Source organism: Lipophrys pholis (genome assembly GCF_963383615.2).
Source record: "Lipophrys pholis genome assembly, chromosome: 13".
Classification (NCBI taxonomy): domain Eukaryota; kingdom Metazoa; phylum Chordata; class Actinopteri; order Blenniiformes; family Blenniidae; genus Lipophrys; species Lipophrys pholis.
In genome coordinates, this window is record NC_137632.1 from 15,807,328 (window position 1) to 15,831,057 (window position 23,730).

General features: G+C 39.3%; 1 protein-coding gene across 1 annotated transcript in view; it reads right to left on the reverse strand.

Moving 5' to 3' along the window:
- erbb4b (erb-b2 receptor tyrosine kinase 4b) overlaps positions 1–23,730 on the reverse strand; it is a gene marked incomplete at its 3' end in the record, with an annotated part of 315,584 nt that overhangs the window by 12,732 nt on the left and 279,122 nt on the right. Inside the window, exon 21 of the mRNA XM_080477811.1 lies at positions 583–738. Coding sequence (XP_080333937.1) covers positions 583–738 — 156 coding nt within the window. The remainder of the gene's footprint in view (positions 1–582; positions 739–23,730) is intronic.

The window sequence follows — 23,730 nt, forward strand, 5'->3', positions numbered from 1 at the left end:
TTTTTTGCGTGATGTGACGGTTATTTTTCAATCTACACAGTTAGGCAAAGAAACATTCTTTTGAGGATCAGTTATTTCATGCTATTTTTTGATTACCTACATAGAAGGAGACTCACTCTACTTTTGCTCATGATTCCAAATATTAGTAGCTGAAGTTATAATCATTTTTTTCTTCTTTTAGCTGTTTGAACAAAGCATGAAGCATCAGGCAGCTGTAGAAGCTCTTCTACACAAGACTGCTGTAGATATTATTTCAATATTTAAAATTTTTGTCACAACAGCGTTTAAAAAAAAAAAAAAAAAAAAAAAAAAGTCCAAAGCAAAAATTGACACTGCTGCTACCTGTACCTTTACATTCATCAGTTATCAGTGATCTAACTTGAAGGAAGAAATGGACAAAATGGATCTATTTGCTTCAAAATAAGGTTAAAATGATCCAATTTTATTCTATTTATCCAGAAAGTTTATTTCATTTGATCTTACAGTTCATTACGATGAATGAAAGATGTTAAATGAAGTAGTGATTTCTAGCTTGAACACAATGGCGTAAGTCACATTTCTAAAAGGGTTGGCATCGTTTACCTTTCCTCCATCAGCGTTGTATTCTTTCTCATTAACATCCAGCAGGCGAGCCAGGCCGAAGTCTGTGATCTTGATGTGGTTGGGAGACTTGACCAGAACATTACGGGCTGCCAGGTCCCTGTGGACCAGCCTACGCTCCTCCAGATACATCATGCCCTGCAACACAGACAGCACTTATTTATTATTTTCGACTCAGTTAATTTATAGCCAACGCACATATTGGCTGGCATGAGTTGCAACGGTATGCTGTGTGCTTTGACTCCAATCAAACTTCAGCATCCGTCTTCATCATCGCCATCATCATCATCGCAACCATCATTAAATCCACATTAGAGATTTTTATCATTATTTGCATCACCACCATTACCACCACATTGTTATTTTTATGGCCATAATTTCCATCAATCAACAAGTAGACTGTGGAAAAGCCCTCATAATTGCCAAATGGTTGGCAACGCAATAAAACCGGCACCCATAAGCATCAACCCAGAGGCAGGTTTCCAATTAAAAACAGGGCCCATAGGAACAAGGAATGTTGGCGTAAAACAATGCACTTATCGAACAATTAAGACGCCACATTCATCCTCCTTCACACTTCTTCGGCTTAAATGAGTAGTGATTATCTGCCTTCAAAAAAATCGGATGCATTTCTTTCTGACCGTCTTCAGTCTATACATTAATTGTTTAAAATTGGAAAGTACAATTTCAAACTGCAAAGCTTTACAGTTGTTGTATATATTCTTCTTAAGAAGGTCTAAATGGTAAAAACAAACAGACCATTCCTTTTTTGGGGGAAATCGTCCTTTGGAATTCATGTTAAAATTAATTGAGTACATAATTCATAAAAAAGAAAGTAAATTAAAACAGACCAATTTACAGTATCTTTAACCCTCCATGAGTGTGGATATATGAGTGTCTTTACTATTGCTTGATGACACCAAGTCAGATACTGTCTGCATTTCTTTATTTTTCTACGTGTGACAAAGACAATGACAAAGTTGAATCTGAACTACACCCAAGTACTCTTGCACAAAACGTATCAAGGAGTGTACCGACAAAAAAATACCAGTATTGGAATTTGCATCATTACAAAAATAAGTAAAGCAGGTAAGTTCAGTCTGACACACACAATGTCATTAATGTCTTTAAGCTGCGGAGCCGGGTAAAAGATTTCAGTTTCTACATCCTGGGATGACCGTCCAAAATCCACACTTTTGCAGGTAGCTAAAAGTGTGGACCTGAAAAGAAAAAAAAGGTGGGTGGGAGGGGGTAGAACTATTTTCAAATTGGACAAGAAATAACAGAAGCTATTTTGTTTGAAGTGGCAAGGAGACAGAAAAACGAGGGCTTATTTGAAACCATAACAAATTGGATTTAGCTAGAATGGGCTGGAAAGTAAGAAGGAGTGGGTGGAGGAGGAGGAGGAGGAGGAGGAGGAGGAGGAGGAGGAGGAGGAGGAGGAGGAGAAATTAAGATAGGTGGGGTTGAGTGTAAGAGCCGGCAGTCTAAGAAGGTGAGATTACATTGCTAAAGCCATAATCACATACTCTCATATATGATTATACTCTCATATACTCTCTCTTTCTCAGAGAGAGAGAGAGAGAGAGAGAGAGAGAGAGAGAGAGAGAGAGAGAGAGAGAGAGAGAGAGAGGTTTCAGCACCGATCTGTATATTTACTTACAAACTCACATGCATGTGCAAACATGCAGCTGACATACAAGCACACCTGTTTGTGTTTCAGACACAACGAAGTTCACAGTTTATTTGTGTGGAACAATGAAATAAAAGAAGGTGAACAGTTAAAGCACCCTCAGTCCATATTATCACACTTTTTGTAAAGTACATATTGCAAATGCCCATAGCGACCAGCTAATTCATCGGCTGCTCACGTTTGCTTGTAGGAATATTATCACTGGCTGTGAGCTCAATAAGCATTTGAGAGCCAAATGTTAACTCAGCTGCGAACCATCAACGCCAGCTTCACAATATGTTACTTGAGTAAAGTGAATAAAGAACGCGTCTAACACAAATATTTCACAGCTATCACATTTCAATTAACATGAATCTGCACTTAAATCTTATGGTGAAAATCATACAGTGTGTCGTACTTGTGCACTGCTGATTGAAATAGGTCTGGTCGCATTGTTTTGTGAGTTAATGTTAATGACGTTAACACTATAAAAAGAATTTGGGGGGGGGGCAACAGAAGAGATTCAGAAAAGACGGCCTTGGAAGGGCTGCAAAAAATAAAAGGCTAAGCAGTTAGAAATATGACGTTCACCACAATAAAAGCAGCACCATTTAACCTTTTAACCGTTGAAATTAATCCATTAACATTCACTCCTCTTACCATTTTGCACAAGTTTGTGCACACACCAATAGGTTCATGCCCATGAAATCAAATGCACTTTATTGACGGTGTTATTTTGCAAGTCTATCAGATGAAATCCTCAGTGCATCCCGTTAGAGGATCAGCTTCCATATGCAATATCAACTTTGTTGTTTTTATTCAATTGAAACTTCAGTTAGATGAAGCCCTTAATGCCAGCGAGTAAAGCCATACGTACAGCAATGAAGACAATGTAGGAATATAGGGAACAGTTTTTGGGGTGTATTTTTCAGAGAAACAGAGAAATACATGAATCCAATGACATACTAGACAATGCTAAAACTTGTAAACATGTACACACTTGTTTAAAGTGAAATCAAATATAGTGTGTGGGTTTTGGGGGCCTTTCTATACTGAATTTGTATGTTCACTCTGTCAGTGCAGGGGCTTTCACCAGATACTCCAATTTGCTCCCACTGTCCAAAATGTGTTTCAGGTTAATTGGGAACCGGGAAGTGTTTGCCCTGCCATATCCTGTCTTTGCCTATTATCAGCTGGGATGGACTCCAAACCCATGAAATACAGCAATATCAAACATAGATGGAACAAACCTTCTACTGAGGTCTTTTATCACGCTAACAATAAGTGCAAATTATCACAATAATAACTGAGCAATGAACAAATTCATGCAAACAATCCCACAAAACCGATATTTCCTTCCAAGCATGTTGCCACCAGTTTTTGAAGGGAGACATTTTCCTCTTCATCGATAATCTGCCCATTTTGCATTTCCGAATGATTCTGTGTTCTTTCCCTTGGCTGGCTTGAACACACGTTATAAATAGATCCGCTGAAATGGTAAAACAGCAAAAGAAAAACTTTGGTTTTTAAGGATCCCACACCATCCTCTGCTTGTGGCTCACAAATAATGAAGTCCAAACATGTATGTATATCATGTTACATAAACACACAACCACGTTTCTGACAGATTCCGATTTGTACATAAATCGCACCCCGTAATCTCCTCAATTTTCGAGACAATTAAGCAGTGGTGGGAGAATGGATGGCTTGGCAACCCGTGAATTTTAATTTGCTTGCACAATGAGATTGAGAGTGGGAGGTGAGGGTGTGTGTGTGTGTGCGGGTGTGTGTGTGTGGGTGTGTGTGCGCAGAGTGGAAAGTGGCTGCAGACATGCGTAAGGAACATTTATTTATTTATTTTTTCTGTTTTTCTACTGTGTCGCTCTCATTTACTGCCTGTCCATGTGGACATGATGAGAACAACCCACTGCCAGAGGTTTGTAAATGCTGCAGACCTGGATGCGACAGTCAGGCTGATGCCAGTAGTGAAAGCTGCATGTCAGGTAAGCCTGCCACCGGAGAAAATCCATGGGCTTCAGACAGACTCTGTTATGATCGCACCTCCAGACGAGGGCTGCTTTCCAATCAGGGGTGGGGGGGGTATCAGGCATATGCCCTAAGTCCTGCACACAGAGATTTTACATGGGAATGCAAGCCAAGGCGAAACACCTCAGGAATAGCTAGAGGCAGAAAAGTCAAGGCTCTGAATCCTAATTTCATGAAAATACAATGATTGACCATTTTTCTTGTAAGATGTAAGATGATTTATCTTTGCACACCTACATACACAACACAATTAATTCAAGGATAACGTTATTATATCCATTTACCACAAACAAACGCTTTAAAGAAAACATTTCAGCTATAATTAGCTTGTTGAAGCTTTAAAAAAAAAAACTGTGGATCTTTGCTCGAAGAGTGGCGGAAAAAATAAAATCATTGACAGAAGAGTAGGAGGTGAAGAGGGCAGTGGCAGCACTCTGTGGGTTGCTGAACCACCCCCTCAACAGTGAAGAGAATTACTACTCCCACTGAGAGGATCCTAACCTCCCACTTTGGTTATTTATGCTCATTCCACAGTGCCCGCAAACAAAACCCAGGTCTACAGCATTGTCCTCTCGTGTGCCGTGTGAAGACATATTTGGTGGCGAGTGGCAAAGGGCTGGAGATTAAATCGATGGGAGGAGAGTGAGGAGAGGCGGTGCTCATTTTTCCACTGACTGGCACTTCCCACTGTTGTTTATTCTGGCAAGATACACAAGCACAAGTGGAGATGCACACAGAGGAAGCCGTCACCACACATACATGTGCACACACACAAAACTATAATCAGGTGATTCATCTTGACTAATGTTATTCATGAGGAAACACTTCTAATGAGACTGAACATCCAGCAGAGGCTCTATAAACCTCTTTTGTGCTCTGTTTTAAGTGTGTGCGTGTGTGTGTGTGTGTGTGTGTGTGTGTGTGTGTGTGTGTGTGTGTGTGTGTGTTAGGTGAACCGCCCACTTCATTGGTGTGAGCGTCATACCTCACACTGTGGATTTATGCCCTGAGTGATAAAGAAGGAATTTATTGTTGGATTCCTCCCTGCCACTATGATTTTACACAGTGGCACCTAATTAAAATGTATTTTTTGTTCATGATTTATTATGTTCACTTCGGACCTTTTTTTTTATTTATTTATTTATTTTTTAACAGAAAACTAACACATTTAAATAGCCCAAAGGTGAGGCATGACAAAGACAGCTGAGAGACATAACAGTGTTCTAAATACTGAATCCATCCACTCATCTATTCATCTGCTTTATCCAGTAGAAGGTCGTTGCGGCTCGAGCTGGATGAAAAGGAGCATATACGCCTGACAGATTTCAAGTTCACTCAGGAAAAAAATAAAACACGCACGTACGCACGCACGCATGCATGCACGCATGCACACACAGCTGCAGCTCCTGTTCACAATCCAAAGTCCATGTGGAGTTTGCATGATCTCTCAGTGCAAACTCTCGAAAAACTGAACTGTGCTGTTGTCACACTGAATTCGAGGGCGAAGTTAAATGAAAAAGAGTGACATCGGAAGGCTGACATGAAAGACGATTACAGATCATACCAATCATGTATACCAAGGGAGTTTTGCTCATCGGCCCAAGATGAGTAAGATCAATTTTTTGGAATAAATTGTTATTCTCATCAGGATCTGTGGAGAATTTAGATGATGATTCAGATGTAAACGTGAGCATATTTGCGAGCGTGTGTTTTTTGGAATACGATTTAAAGCAAAAACAAATGCAAAATTCAGCAAATCATGTTGATGAATTTTGATTGCACAACCACAGCTTTCACCAATCCAGAGGCTGCCGAGATCAGCTCCAATACCCTGTGACCTCGAGTTGGATAAAATGTTATAGTGGGTAAATGGATCAAAGTTTCTGAAAGGAAACTAAGATAATTTAATTTCAATTTGTTTCCATTCTTGTATTATGTATTACATTGTATGCTCTCTTTATGGCTTTATGAAATTTCAAACATTAGTTTGGGATTTTTCGTCTGTGCTTAGATCACAAGTGAATCGTTGAACTTCAAAAGTGCTAGGAACTGTGTTTGATTTTCCTTCTTCCTGCTTAGATAAGATACTCCATTCAAAGCCACAGGTCACGAGTGAAGGCATCGATTTAAGACTTATATTATCTCTAATTTACTGTAAGATTATATATAGTTCAATTATTCTATTCAGCACCAGATTTTATGGACACTATACTAAAACTCTGTGTATGTCTGTGTAGTGGATGCACATTTGACCAATACCTTCCCGAATAATGGCCTACCTTTGTGTAGATAATAAACGGAAAAAGAATAAAGCAAAGATATTTAGAATAAAATTCTAACAAATTGGATCCACATAGATCCTCCCAAAGCAACAATGTAACCACCTGCTGTTCTACAGTCAAATATATACTGTGTAATTGAAAACTGTAATAGGAAGTCAAATTTATCTTAATTGTTTTAACATGAATAAAACTGGCTCTCATCCGGGTTGCGATATTATACATCTCCGTACCAATGCAATATTATCAGTAGTTTTATGGCTCAGAACAGTCAGACACAAGGTAACATGACTCAGTTGTGCATCTTTTCTTTGTTCTGTTGTTGTTGTGGTTGTCCTTCTTTTGCTCATTTCAACAGTGATTCCAGCATCTCTGGAGGGCGAAGGATGTTTGGTGACTTTCTATTTTGCGTTTTGAATTTGTGAATAGCGGTGCTTTATTATTGGAGGTCTGTGACATCAGTAGAGCCTCTGTTTGATACCGTGCATGTTTAATGCATGCTTTGGATATAAAAAGATTCCAGTGGGCATGGAAGGAGGTGAATCACTGTTTAAGGAATGAGGTGAAACAAATCAGACCAACATGGAGTCGAAACCGAGAGAAAGGATGGGAAGATAACACAATAATGATGAAAGCGGTAGGTTTTCATTTCATTTTGAGCCGCCATGTCAGACTGAATTTAGTAAATGACATTAGGGGCCAGCTTTAATATGAACAATTTGTCTGTGCTCAGACTGGATTTGAAGAAACCTTGTCTGTGTGCATTTATTCTCCCTGATGAACACTAATGCACTACTGTACCTGCAGGGCGAAGGAGGAGGGCTGGTCTCTCATAATAGCTCAAACAAAAGCACACAAATTCAGGCACACAAGTAATGAGCGAAAGGAGCTAACTCAATATGCAGTCCTCACATTTAGTCAACAATCAAAATGTAAAAGACCTACGTAAAGGAATGAAATATGAGTTGCAGATAAAGATAAATTGTGTGTACAACATTCAAAACTGCCACATTTCAACATTCACTGACTGTGTGTTTGTGTGTGTGTATATATATATATATATATATATATATATATATATATATATATATATATATATATATATATATATTCTTGATTCAGTACCTTCATTCTCTGGTCAAGTTCCTTTTTTTGTTTTTTTTTTGACAGCTCAGCTTTTAATGTCGTACGAATGCTCCAAAATGTTTTATATTTATCTGCTGTTTTAATATGTGTACAATCTGTATGCAAATGTGATGTCGTCTTAAAAATAGAGACTGGGCTTGCTTTCTAGCAAATGCAACCGTGGGAAATTATCACACACGTGCATTAGTTCACTCAGACAATACTCATTTGTGCATAAAGTGTTCACGGATGCCTCGGAGCAACAAGCTGGCCTGAATCTTTTTTGTGAAGTTAATTCTGCAATCTCTGGTTGCACATTAATAAAGAAAAGAGTCCGATAAGTGAATTAAACACCAGCTGAAGTCAAGTCAAAGGTTTTATTCAGCAGAATGCCTTTTACTTCTATCTTCTGACATGTGCTCCAAGAGGACAAGAGATGAAAAGCTGTAATAATAAGTGATAAAAAATTGTTTTTAAAAACACTGCCGTCAATTGGATTTTGATTAAAATATTTTCATCCACTGAGGTAAAGAAGGGCTAGAAGAAAGACGAAGAAGAAGAAACAGTTGGACTGTACATTAACTGTAGGGCAGTCTTTTCAGCTGCTGGCTTGTACCGGGGATTGCCACACCAAGTCACTGCTTTCTGCACCATAGAACCGGCTGTTTTTATGCTGAATTACATTTGTGTTGCAACAAGAGTCCAAACCCCCCCCCCACACTCAAGGTCAAGACGTGTCCAGCATGTTTACACACACACACACACTATGCCACAATCATTTGATCTTTAACTGCTTTGAAAGCTGTGACATTTTTCCTTGAACACGCACAACTTTCTTTTTTTTTTTTTACATAAATGTACTCTTGGCTTGGCTCACTGTGAGGACTGTGCCACCTGACTGCCGCTCGCCATGATGAGCTTATGAATTCATGAGGTTGTCAGGAGCAGGAGTACACATATGTTGAATATGCTCTTGCAAGCTATTTTAAATCAAATCATGTTACTTTATCACACCAGCACTTGCGCAAACAAATTATGGCACAGTATAAAAACAAAGCCACAACTTTTAATATTATTATTTTTTTTAATCAAAATGAACCATTGCCAAACCAAGGAGAAACATTATTTGCAAACATACATGTTGGCTTGGTGACTCCATCAAAGTCAGAAAAAGAAATACTTCTCTTAACATTATTTTCTGTCTCATGTCCATGATTTGACAGAGCTGGCTCAAGTGCTACTTCCTACGCCACAACCAGCACACGGCCTCCAACACAAGTATATAGTGACCGACAGCTCTCATGACTGATGGATTCAACTCCTGTAGTTTTAGATGCTGCAAAGCAGTTATGAAAAACCACTGAATAATATGACATGTGACTTAATGATGTTGGCTGGAGCATTTATTTTTGTATTTTTTTTTTTCTTTCTCTTCTTTTTTAACTGGTTGAAAGTGTACTGTGGAACCACGTGAAGTGTGCAGAAATTACTGCATTTGTTGTTATCAGTACAGCCAGGTTTGGTATTATGTTTATCCAACAGATTCAGTGGGACTGATGCTTGACAGCTCGGAACATGGAGGCGTGAAAGCTGATTCTGAAACATGCAAGCAGAATCACTATCTTTGGCCAAGAGGAAGTATTAAATTAATAAAGTATTTAATATCTAAAATTGTCAGCCAACTTGACATGATCTAAGATATTTCTGTTCATTCAGGACAGTGACACCTTAAAAAGGAGATGGGGGTGTTATTCTGAGGTGCGGGTTGGTTTCTTACGTAGCTGTTTATGAGCTGCCGTGCAGCGAACCCTTTAAATGGGATTCAATACCTTTGCATTACAGGGCAGGGGACAATTTCACAAGGCCTGAGCAACTTTTTTGTAAACATTTACATCTATCTAGTTTCCATCTGTGGCCATCAGACAAAAAAATAAATGTACTAGATTTACTCATATCTGGAGTGCATTAATTGGTTTGAAATAGTTCAGAGGGCTCGATGAGTAAGATGTTTAATCATAAACTCATTTTCTTTCAAAAAATTTAGGGAGAACGATTTATAATAGGAATAAGAGGAAATGCACCTCGTCAACAATCCAAAGGGAATCTTTGTAACCTTTCTTTTGATTTTGACATGTTTCATTTTTACTTCTAACAATTATTTTGGCAGTAGAGTCGCCAATTTAGCTCAAGCCCATTAGGCTTTAGTGTATCTTTTATGGACTCATGCATTTTAGCTTTGAAGAGAGAATTTCCTCAAGAATAATAATAGTGTTGTTTTAGTAGAATTAAAATGCACATAACTGTCAATTTGAATTACGTGAAATAAACAAATGATACAAGGAAGGAAGGCATTCAGAGCCTTTTGTTTGAGAGAATGCTCGGAGTTTAGTTAATATTTTTCAAGCCCTTCTTCCTGCTGTTTCGTATGAATGAATGCATGAGGGGTATCATTTGACCTCACCACCCACAGAATGAGGGACAGAAATGTGCTCAGCCAGAAAAATCTCATTATAGAAAAAATACGAACTAAGATGTCAGAGATCTGAGAAATTAATAATGATTGTCTTCATTTTAAATCTGGTTCAAGCCAGCCATTTACTTTATTGCATCGTTAACAAATGAAAATCATTAAATCTGATTTAGTGATGCAATTCAGGACCACAAGACGTTTGCTTGTCCTCTTAGTTCTGGAGTAAGTCCAGAAAATCAAGCTTATGAGGAAGACTTCCAGCCAATGTGGAGAACTTCCATTGACTGTTCCACAAAATGTGCAATAGGTGTGTGGGCATTTCCCTGCAGATATAAAGCATGCCATCAGAAGAAAATAAAGAAAACTGATGGAGGAAAATTGGATACCTGTAGGGGCACAGATACCAAGACCAAGAAGAGAGTCAGGACTGAGAATCACTCGACAAAGACTCTCCACTGACACACCCTGATATTGGGTTAGTTGGTCCTTAGAGCAGTGCAAGAGGGACTGCTCTGGTTAGCCAGAGGTGATGAGGTACAAAGGGTTTCCTGGCATAAATTCAGTTTTTTTTTTTTTTTTTTTTCCTTAACCATGGCAAGTTTGCTAAGATAACCACCAGTCCTGGAGGCAACAAGATTCAGAGGTAGTAGCAGACATCATACAGCTCAGGAGATCGGCAAAGAAGTCATTCGGAAAAGCATCACCCTGCAGCTCTGGGTCAACTGTGACTCGATATCATTTTAACAGGTCGGCACTGGAAATAAGCTTGTGGTAATATAAATGCATGGTCTTATTATACATCATTTTTTTCTATCTCTTTCATTTCCCTTTTTTTTGTCACTTTTGATGTTTCCTTCTTTGATGTGCAGGTGAATTTTATCCTACGAAAGTGAGCATGTGTGTCTGTGTATATATGATGTGAAAGGTTGAGAGGATGACAGAGTGACGACAACATTTCATCAGCGATTATGGTCTGTGGCGTCGTCGGTGAGGTAAGGTGGAGGGTACGGTTCACAGATCAAACGACAAAAGGACACAGAGGAAAAAGTTTGTCTGATATGGGCAACGGAACACATGCATCAGCAGAAATATTTTTGTTTATCTTTTTAGCTGAATCACTTCAAGCTGATGGGGCAGAATAAATGGCTCGGCAATGATTTGGCAAAGTTTTGTTGTAATAACTCACTTTTCATTTCTTAGTGTCACTGCAGGAACACTAAAGTTCTCACCTCAAAATCCTCTACGATCATGGAGGATTTCAGAAATGGTCTTTATGAACCTTTTAACTTCTGCTGTCTGTAAGTCATTGGTGTATTTGGGCTGTTTTGTTGTAGCATATTAATGTGATGTGTTCAAACTTATTTTTTTCCACTGGACGTATTGAGTTAACTTCCTCACAGAGATTTACATTTCAACTCTACTGTTAGTAAAATACTAGAGATATGTCACACTCGGGTAAAATTCATGGGAAATATATAAAAAACAAAAGCCAACCACAGCAGTGTATACCACAAGAAAAACTGTTAACATTTCGACAACTTGTCATGTGGCCTTAAGCATCAATTACTTCTTGATAACGACGTCTCATGCTGTTCAAACTCGACTTATTGAGGTTCTGTGGTACAGAGCTATGAGCCTCTTTATGACTGATCTTAGAAGTCTTCTATGGGATTCAGCTCTAAAGAAAGTGCAAGCCACTCCATTTGTGTACCTCAGCCTCCAGCAGCCGTTCCCTAATGATGCCACCTCGCTGAGCTGGAGCATTGACGTCCATGAAGATGAACTTAGGCCTGTGGTGTTCATGCAGGGGCACAATAGCTAGATTAATGTTATTCAGGTAGTATGAGCTTGTCAATGGACCATTCACAAAGTGCAGGACAGTTCTGTCTTGACTAGACATACCCACCACACTGTAACACCTCATCTGGTCACAACAATGGCTGATACACATCACTCTCCTTGACGTCAGAGAACAGCACTGAGGCCCACAGGTCCCTCATCCAGCGTAAATGCTCCCTGGTCCGTGCAAGACGATGACACCTCTGACTGCTGGTAAGATCAGGTACTCTTCCAGGTTTTCTGGCGTGCAGATTACACTGATGTAAATAGTTTCCAATAGTCTGACGTGAGACTTGGTGCCTCTCACCCCTCTTAACTGTGCCTCGACTTCAGTGGCATTCATCATCCGTTTTCATGCAGCACTGTTAACAATGAGGTCATCAGTATTGGATGTGGCCAATGTCACAGAAAGGCACTTCAATGCCTTTCTGCGACTCTTCCATTCCATCTGTGTCTCTGTTGCAACCTGCTGATGACAGTCTGTCACACTCAAAGCTCAGTGGACGCTTCTGTCTGAGAACATCCTGTTTAAAGCCTCACAATGGCAAAGTACTGTGGCTGGGTAATGTACAGGAACATCTGTACCCTTTATGGACTCAAAGTACCCAAATCCCAGTGGGACATCCCCCCAAAAGGTGGTTGAGAACAACAGTGCTTAGATCCAGTGGGATTTCAGCTTTCAGTATGACAAACCACTGCTGGATAACCAACCAGACATGGAGGTGGTTGACAAACAACAGAGGAGGGCAGTAGTGATAGATGTGGCAGTACAAGCTGACAGCAAGATCAAAATGAAAGAACACAATAAGGTTGTGAAGTACCAAAGGTAGAGGGAACAGCTGGAACTTCTGCAACTTACAGAAAAGTAGACAAAAGAACTGAATAAAAAAATAATAGGCAGTACTGGGACTTTCTCTTTTGTATTATATCCTCCTTTCTCTGATACACCACATGCCTGTTCGCCTGCTTCTCTGTGTCTCTGACAGCTAAGATGTGGCTCACAGTGCATTGTTGCCCATTGGACATTACTGACACGCACAACCTGATGATTAAATAAAGCTGGGACAGTAAAAACCAACAGACCAGTTGAATTACTGTTGCTATGTTGTGATGAAGCCAGACAAGAACAAACAGAGAGACTAAGTAAGGTGAGACAAGCGCAGGGCCAGGAACAAAGAAAGGTGTTACTTTATGTGAGCGACTGTGTGCATGGGTGACCCAGATTGCTGACCCAACCTTGCTTCCTGTCAGTTTACCACTACAGAGTCACCATGGCCATCCTGCCAGCATGCCAGTGCGCCAGGTCCCTGCAGGCATCTTTGGGTTCAGGTGGCAGATTTATAACATACGCCAACAACATGACCTTGTCCTGGATGGGCCCGCTCGAGCTCAGTGATAGGGGCAACAGAGGCCAATGGGGTGAGTGAGAGTGGAGAAAGAATGAGACACCAGATGGATATGTTAATGTATTTGGCATGGTGTAATTTGCTACTATCCCTCTCTGTTGGGCTTTTTTTTTTTTTTTTTCCCTTTTCAGTTTGAGTTGAGTATTGTCTTTGTCAGCGAGTACACACAGTATTAAATGTCCTTCCTACAGCTTCATAAAGAAGCAGATGATGGTCAGCCTCTGTGAGCAGCCAAAGAGCTGGAGCTACATAATCAAGTTTGTGGCACAGACCCACTTAATTTGTGTCCTCTTCAATTACAGGAGCCTGTAATTTGCACAAACAGTAAATCAGAACAGAGAGCGCTCAGCACACTAATTAAAGCAGGGATCCAACCACATTACAGATGTTTTATTTTAAAGGGACAGCTATTGTTTCATTTAATTTTCATCACTCTGTAAAGATGAAAATGAAATAATACTACATTTGATTTATTGTTCCCAAGACTGTAAGTTGGATTAAGTGTTATGGAAGATGGATGTATGGAACAATCTCAAAAGCCTCTTTAAACATGCCATCATGATTTATATACAAGCAAAGCACAATGGTGTTTGGTAGATTATTTCTTTGGTGATAATGGTGGCAATAAACCTCATATTTTAGGACACCTTGATTGTTTCCCTTTCAGATAGTCCTACATCTGTAAGGAAAATGCATTGTGTTACATGAGCTACAGAGCTGATTAGGTGGGATATGCTAAAACCTTACCCAATCTCCAATGCCAATGCAAAAGTTTGCCAATAGTAACAATTTTGCAACAAAGGAACACCAAGCAGAAATGTTTTCAACTTTCATCGTTCATATATATGTTTATTATAGTGAGTTCAAACCTGAAAACCTGAAAAGTGGAAAAGCAAGAAATATTCACTTATTCCCACACTATAGTGTATTGCAGGGGCTGTACGCTGATCTAGTAGTGAGCACTCTTGCCTCATACCAATGATATCGATTCGACTCTGGGCTTGGTGGCCGTGCGTTTTCTCTGAGGACTACATGAAAAACATGCATTTGATTATAAGTGATGACTCTAAATTGCCAGTAGATGTCAATTGTGTTAATATGGCTGTCTCTTTGTGTTTGCCCTGTTATGGGGAGGCATTTGTTCCAGATTGTACAACGATTTCACTTTTTGAAGCAACTATTTGCTTCAGCACTTAATGACCTTAAGTTGAACACATTTTTATAGAAAATAGATGAATGGATCTATGGGTAATGTAACTCTGTCACCAGGTGTTTCAATTTCTTGTATTCGCAGAATATTTGCACACACCAGGACGTACACTGGTACTTTAAGTGTATATACAGTGTTGGTCCGAATATAAGACAAGGTTTTTTTCTTGGAAGGTCTGAAAAAGTGAGGTTGTCTTATATTTGGAGTTTAAGTAAATGGAGATAGCTTCTCCTCTTTGTCTTGTCTTTCAATCTTTAAAAAGATAATCTGATACAGCAATTACCTGGAGTTGAAGTGGCTCAAATGGAGGTCAAATTAATCAGCTACACAGGAGTTATGATGCTTATTTTAAAGTGATGGTGATCATTGCAGCTGAGACTTACAATAAATGTCTAGCTGCTAAACGAAATACAGCACAGACTGCATCACAAGAAGATTGACAGCGCAAAATACGAGTCTAAAAAACACAGTCAGATGAGGATGTACCATGGTCCAAAGTAGTCTACAGAAATACAGTGGAAAGGAAAGGGAATGATTACTGACCGAGAAACATAAAGACAGAACCAACATAGCCAGAGCTGTTACTCAGCTGAAGGCACAGAAAGTCTCCAAAGCGTTCAACATCCCCGATACAGAGTTTAGAGCAAGTCTGGGCTGCTGGAGAAGATTCACGTGGTGTAATGGGCTCTCTTTACAGAGAAGAACACATTTTAGCCAGCTGTAGCTCAGACTACATAGAGAAGCTGCTGCCTTTACAGCCTTATGTGATCTGTCTGAGGAAAGAAAAACAGCCAGAACTCCTGAGTCAAATAGGAAATGCAGATCAAACCGTGCTGAATTTATTGACATGCCAAAATCCATCAGTGCAAACACAAAGGGGACAAAACTGGTAGTTATTAACTTACCTGAGTCCAGCTGCAAATGAAAAGGATAAGGTCTCAGTCATGCTACAAGCATCACTGACAGAACTAAACTTCCTCCGTATGTTGTCCTGAAGCAGAGAAGCACTACGAAAAAGTGTTTCTGTCACAAAGTTTGCTCTGCAAATCTTCTTTCCAAATAAAAAACAGGGAGGTCGTCCTATGTTCACAATGATACCGCCATAAGGAAAGCATGTTTGATTTGGTGGTGAAATGCAACTTTTTGTTACCGACTTTGTCTACTACTGTGTATTTATGTGTCTTGAAATGACTGTGGAGATACTAATGGATTGTTGATCGATTTTTTATTTATTTATTTATTTTTTAAAGTTCGCTTCCACGTAAATACACTATATAGAATTGTCTCAATGCCATTGACGTGCAGTCAGGGTAGGCAGTGCCTACAGAAGGCTGAATTGAAATTAATGAAATAATAATTTTGATTATTTGTTTTAATTACAATATAATTAATCATAACTTATTTTTACATTTCCAGGAGCTTACAGTACCTAAAGGTTTGAAAGTGTCAGCATTTTGCGCTTTTTATAGCCCAAATGACTCAACGCCGCTATTTCCTGGTATGGCAGAGAGGCTGCACAAGTCACTCACCCCTGCGTGAAACAGCAATAGTTTTTTTATTTTTTTTATTTTTTAAAGTCAATACTATCTTGGTTCATTTAGAAGAGCTGATGCTGTACCACCCAACGTAATAATTGTACATTGCTTAAATAACTTTAGTTGTACCTTCTGTCCATGGTCAAATTTTCATTGACTTCAAAGCCGCTGTATTGAAAGTGCATCACAGCCCAGATTAGGGATTTCATCAGCTGGAAGCAACATTTGCCAAACGTCTCGAACACAATTGAACTCATCAGTCTGAACGAGTAGGTGGAAAAAAAACGAAACACAACCTGATCTTCCTCTGTGAATTCTCCTTCCTATGTGTGAAATGAAATGGAAAAGCTGAGCAAGCACTACTGAGACAGACAGTAATGACATAAAAGCAAACCTTACAAAACAAAAAGTACATGGTCGTGGTTCAGATCAAGGACTAGAGATAGAAGAAATATGGGTGAAAGTGAGTCAGACTGCTGCACCAGTCATTTTATTAATATCGCAGCAAAAATCAATGTCACCTGTTACAAAGTTAATGGGGTCAAGGAGACGCTCAAAACAAACACAATGTCAAATGCAGAACAAATTGTTTTTGAAAGGCTTATTGAAAATGGTAAAACTCAATTATTGTTCCAGTTTATTTAAACTTTATTAAAGCAACCGTTACCGAAACAGACTGCCCTCTGGGGAACAAATAAGATTGCTAAACGTTGGGTGTTTGGTTTCTTTGGGCTTTTCAAAGCTTTTTTTCTTTCTCTCCCCATAATAAAGTGGTATAGTGAGTCCGGTTTGACTTGCTGTTAGTGTCACTTGCTGTCATTATGGTTGTTTCAGGGTGTTTTGAAAAAAAAAACAACCCAAAAAACACAGAATCGGGACGAAAGGAGGGAAATATGTTTATCTATTAATATGATGTAAATTTAATATTCTGTATTATTTAAAATATTTTCTCCTCAATAGCTCAGTCATTACAACACACCGTAGAAAAGTCTTGTCTTCAATAATCAAGAATGTTAAGAATGAGTTCTATTATATGTTGCATATTGAAATTGAGTCATTAACAAGACAACATTTAAGAAGTTTACTTTTTTAAATGTCACAGACTTAAGAGTCATTCAAGTAGTGTGCAAAGTTACATCATTGGTTTATTACTAATACCAGAATTCTTCATAGTATTCTAGATCACTGTTGTCATATACGTATTGTATTTTCCCCCTCTGTGTGTGTTAACTAGAGTAAACAAAATGTAAATGCGTTTCTCTGCGAGCTATGAGAAATGTGTGACCTTTTGGCTTATGAAACGATTTGAAAGCTTCTCTCAGTCTTTCCTAAAATGCATGCTTGTCAGTATAGCCCTAAGTGTATTTATCTTGACTCATAAAAATCTGACACATCTGGAGAGAAATAATGTTCTGCCAACGGCGGCGATGCAATGTTCCTTTCTGTCCTTAATCACATTGGTGCAGCTTTTATGCCTGGCACACAACGAACAACAGAGGTTATGAGTCAGTTGCTGAGTAAGGCTGATGACTGTGTGAGACGGCAGCTATTTAGAGGCTGCCTTTATTCTAATTTCTTCACCTCTGAGATGGGACAATCTTCCTATGTGGGGAAGCATCCGTTTGCTTGTGTTGGCGTGTAGGCAGCCCTCTGTTTGCGCTTTCCAGCGAGGGAGTGCATGGAGATTGCCTCAGGATGTTTGCAAAGGGGTGGGTGTGTGGAAACACTGCTGAGACACACGTCTTGAGTAAACATCAACTGTGCTTGATTTGAACTTGCGATGCTGGACGTTGAAGGGCCTTCAAGTCGGTCCACTCGTTTATTTTCAAGCATGTTACCAGTTCGATTTTTCAATGGTAACTCCAATATACATCTTTTATGCAAGTAAGTAATCGACTGAAAGGTTACCTTTTTTGGGGGTGCTGATGCAAATCTGGCTGTGGGCAGTTTTCCTGAGTAAATAAGCAGCGTGTAGAATTTCTAGAAGTAGAAACTTGATCCGAGTTGTAGAGTAGAAAGATTCATATATTATTGATTGTCTGAAAATAACAGACTTACTAACAGATTGTGATTTAGCTGAGGTACCAAAATGTGTGCTGGGACAGATCTTTATGCCAGCCTGTCTCTATGCGTGTTTGAAAAAGAAAATGTGCTCGTTGAGATGAAGGATAAAATAATTCTTTGTTAAAAAAAAGAAAAGAAAAAAAAAAACAGACGCAGAGGCAAGATTTCCATCGTGTGAAAATATTTCTCTGCAGGGCTCTACTTTTAACTTCTGAGCACAAAAAGCTTGGTTTGGCCTTAGTTCTTCTTTTTTTTTTTTATATGTTGTGGCAGCGGTATCATCTTTATTAGCCCAGAATTGTGGGACCAACTATAATATACATTTTAGAAATTACCAGTGTGTGTCTGTCTTCCAGTTTGAAGGATTTTTTTATTTATTTATTTTTTTAACTTTATTAAGTTTGCCTGTTTGGAGCCCTTTTGGTCAGGCCTGGTAATTACTGGTTGAATGAACCATGTAAGAGTGAAGAGGGCTTCAGTCTGAAGAGAAAACATCACGCAACGCAGCTCGCACCTTCCTACCGATCAATAAATGGAGTAACTGCCACTTAGACCATTACACCATCCTTTTTCGACACTGGAGTAATGAACTGTAATAGAGAAATGATAATAATGATGATAGTCGTAATTAGTGCGATAATAACAGGGCAATCACAGGGTGCCGTAACGGGAGACATTAACTGTGGTCTGTGATTGATCTGTTGCGAGCTTGGGTGTTTGTTAAGTGAGCGGTAGTTTTCCTGGAATGGGATGATGCAAAGAAATGTGTAGTCAAGGATGTTTGTCCAAATGTGTAATAAAATCTGCTTGCATTACCGCTGCTGCAGCTGACATATTGATGGCTTAGAATCACAGTTTCACACTTTTATTTCACTTTTTATTACCATTTTATCGACTATAATCCATCTAGGTAGAGACCTGAGCTCCACAGCAGTACGTCTCCAGTTGAATTATGGGCTAGGGGACTTTCTGAGTGAGGTTTGAATGTTCTCCCTGTGCATGTTGGGGTTTTCTTTCTCACACAATCCATGACATAGACTGCCTGAGCCCATTGGCACCTGGGATTGACACCACACTAAGAGCGTAAGAGCAGGTAGAATGTAGATAAAACATGAGTATTTAGATTTTGGTCTGTTTATATACCTCATGCTAATCTGAGCATCTGAAAGCACTTTGACTAAAAGTAAGACATAAAACAAGTCTACTGGGCCTGAGCATAAACTGTATATACATGAGATGACCACAGGACTTTGATAAAAGAAACAAAAAACAACACATTTTCTTTGTGAATAGGTCAAATATTCATCGTAGTGGGACACCCTTTTGTATCCGTACTGAGCCCTGAGTGCATTTGCAAAAAAAAAGACTCAAAACAAAAACATGTCTTTCAGTCAGTTTACATGCTTTGGTTCAGTGGGTACTCCTGTTGTCCTCAAGAGAAACATGGACCCTGCTTCATAGATCCGAAAATGTTTTCTTTTGTAATTACCTATTATACAGATAGCAAGGGTAAGACCATATAAGATTAATTCTGTTGTCTTTATCAGGAGGATTCGCTTCTGTTTACCGCGCCGATCTTTCAAACTCGGCAGCAAACAAACTTACCCAGCCTAAACAGAAAGAGAGAAAGCTGAATAAACAAACAAAAAATAAAATGTCTTCGTCCATTCTTCAAGTTGTTGACTCTATTTCCATCCCCAGACCTCTCTCGTCCCAGACAGTGTTTACTCATTCTGAGTATGCTTTGCTTTGTCCCCTGTAGTTCCAGTAAATAATACAGACAGTATCTCGTGTGTGTGCGTGTGTGTATATATGTGTGTGTATATGTGTGTGTGTGTTTGTCTGTATATTAGGTGTGCATTTGAACCCTCCTGGAAGTCTCTGTGCACACAGGAACTTTTCATTGTGTGTGTTGCTGTAGGTGATTGTGGGCTATGCCTTGGAGAGACCGACGACTGGAAGTTGCTATCAATATTGTACTTCTTTCTCTTCTGAGCTTTGGGATGCATCGATGTGTGTGTGTGTGCGTGTGCGTGTGCGTGTGCGTGTGCGTGCGTGCGTGCGTGCGTGCGTGCGTGCGTGCGTGTGGCCTTACAGCCAGCCTGTTTGACAGCCAGTTTGCTGAAGGGATTGAGAGACGTGTCTGAATCTCGTCAACGAGTCCTAACAAAAGCCATATTGTAATGTGAGGATCCTGTCTCGGCCATGATAACAGCTTCAACAATGCCAAACCTCGCATCCTGATCAGGAGAAATGAGAGGAACAGGTTTTCTATAGTTTAGTTTCATTCGCCCCGTTTCTCAGATGATAGCAAAGACACAATAAAACAACCTTGAGCTGTGACTATTCCACAGGGCACCTTGAGAGGGTTTGGAAGTTATTGGATAGACATCTGCACAAACAGGGAACACAGGCACCGAGGTACAGAACTGGTTAAGGACAAAGAAAGTGAAAATATAAACAATAAGGTTTCATAATGTGACACTTTTCAAATGCCAGTCAAAGGTACACTGCATGCTTAAAAAAATTCCCCATGAGAAAAGCAGACTTCTTTTTGTAATAAGACACAACGTCAGCATGCTGATTATGTTCTTCCTATTGCTATGTCTTTTTTTTTTTTAAACTGGTTGTAAGTGATTGCTATGAATTAAATTATATTGTACGGAATTTGCAAATAAAAACACAACTAATGTGTAGCTAACTCCAGATAAAAAAAGGAGAATATGTACAAAAGTATCAACACAAAGATGGTCGTATTCTTCTTCTTTTTTTTTTTTAAATCACTGCTTCTATTTACTCTCTTTAAATGCCTATGTCATCTGATTCAACAACGTCTCAAACTCCACAACATGTCAACAGATCAGCACGGGCAACTTTGTCTTGGCACAGTATTTGCGGTCTATGTTTCTCCTACACAACATTTATGCTTTGCACTTTCATCTTTTATGTTGTAGCTGGCATTGCTCCCCAGTAACTCTCCTCTCATTTCACTTGATGAGTTTTGTTTGCAAAGTTTGATTGCGTGTATGTGTTTGGCATCTCTGTTCGCTCTCGCTGTAACCTCGCGCTGGTGTGTCCCGGTCCAGCGCTGACCTGGGACCTTTTCCCGTTTTTCTACTATTTCCAGAGCTCCTTTGTACCATCCACTTTTCTAGACTGATTGTCTTGTGTGTCAAACTTTGCTTGTTGTTGGACCTCAAATAAAGAGAAATAGGAATGTGTGTGTGTGTGTGTGTGTGTGTGTGTGTGTGTGTGTGTGTGTGTGTGTGTGTGTGTGTGTGTGTGTGTGTGTGTGTGTGTGTGTGTGTGTGTGTGTGTGTGTGTGTGTGTGTGTGTGTGCGTGCGTGCGTGCGTGCGTGCGTGCGTGCGTGGATCAAACACGGGGTGTCTCTCTTTCAAAAACACCAGTTTCAGTGCACACAATCCAGTACTTTTATTGATTTATATTGCCATCAAACAACTCCAGTGTTCTACAGCGGTCTTTAAGACCACCAGGCTTATTTGACAGAGAAACAGGAGTTTTACCTGGATGAACACAGTCTATCACTGTCTCAATCAGCCACATTGTGATTGTGATGTTGTTCCACCGAATCCACTACATACATGTTGCAGTTTCTTGGAACATAAAAGAGATAATAAAACAACTTTTTATTAAAAAAGACATCTATGCAACCTTAGGATCGGAAGAAAAACACTTTTCAATGCCTAACTCATGGACTTCAATTTGTTTGGTTCATTAAAAAGAAAAAGATAAAAATTTTGCATCCCTCTGTATGAGTTAGACACTGATAAAAATAACAGATGGTGCAGCTCCGTGTATGTGTGACCACATAACTTGACCTGCACTCGAACAGCTACATCACAAGTCCACTCCCGTTAGGAATTTTATTGCTAATTGCAGTGAACTGTAATATGGAGAGGTTGAGATTATTAAAGCCTTTAATGGCATGTTGGTTGTACTTGACTTTGATTGCTTTTTTCCTCAGTTACACTCTCTCATCTTGGTAAGTGCATTGTTATATTCCCTGTACCTGAATTGATCATTTGGGAAACTTGCTTAGCGCACTCCGTAATTTATGAAGCCCTCAGCTGATATACACTGGGTCAAAGATGAGTGATTGTGGATAGGAGCCAATGCTCAGTCGGGGTGAGAAGTTCAAGCCTATTTCAATTACAAAAACAAGAGATGCAGTTAACTTGCCGAATGGGCTGCCTAAATCACCATGACATGACAAACCAACATGCAAGCAACTAAATTCAGGCTAATTAATGAAGAAATTAGCACATTTTTAATAAAGCCATACATTTTCTTGGAAACTACATATTGAAAAGCACTGTTGAGTGAAATCTTGTCATTTTTGCAAAAACATGTTATGTTACAAGTTATTTGTGTGATTTACTTTACAGTAGGACCTGCCATTATAAATGTGCAGGGTTTAGCGGCCTCGGCAAGCTGATTGACAGTAAAATTAAAATTGAGCTGACAGCCTCTCAGAAAACACTTTAATAAAATCGACCTATGATATACTTAGGATCTCAGTGGAATTGGGAACCATGCAGGCATTAAAATGCATATCGTTTCTGTTCAGGTAGCACATAATCAGCTGAGCTCATCTCACACCCAGTGAAAACAATCTTGAACAAGTAAAAAGTGGAGTAACTACTTTCCATGTTTTAAATGTAATAAACCACTATTATCAGGGCGAATCAACCGTCTGGCAGGTGTCACTGAAGAGGGGCCCATGCTGTCATCGGATTGGCTGAGAGACTACAAGCTATCCACCAATACGAGAAGTCTTAACATGTATAAACAAGTATAAAGCCGCTGAAATATCCACGTACTGAATCAATGTGACAGAGCATTATCTACCAATCATGGAAGTTGGAATACATGTAAATTACACATTAAAGCAATGGGAAATTACTGACATAATAGTCACGTTGATATCTCTCGATCAGGCCGCAATCCGACTGCCATCTAAAACATATTTTGGTCCTGCTAAAGATAATTCTAAATGATACATGAATCTTCAACTTTACTTCATACACGTCAAGCAGTAGTCAGTTTAATCAGTCAACTTTTTTTTATTTCCAGCAGTTAATAATTTTGAGTTCATGCAAAAATCAACCAAAAATCAACCAGTCCACACATCCAAGACCTGCCACTCTGGACTTTTATTTTACTCACTGTGGGCTGGAGGACATTTTACTTCTGAAATTCAATGTCCAAACACATTGGCAATCAAAGTTGGTCTTATTGATGTCATTCCAATATCATTAATAGTGGGGGGAAAAAAACACTCTCAAAAAGTTACTCTGTGAAAAAGCAATTTTCAATTGAATAGCTTGAACCTGCTGGGTTGTAATCGACCGATTTAAGCCAGAGAAAAACAGAAATCTGCTGTTAAAGTCAAAAGTTAGACAACAAGGGGCAATCTGAACTTTGTGGTGGGACTACGGGCGTATTGTATGGCAGTATGGAGT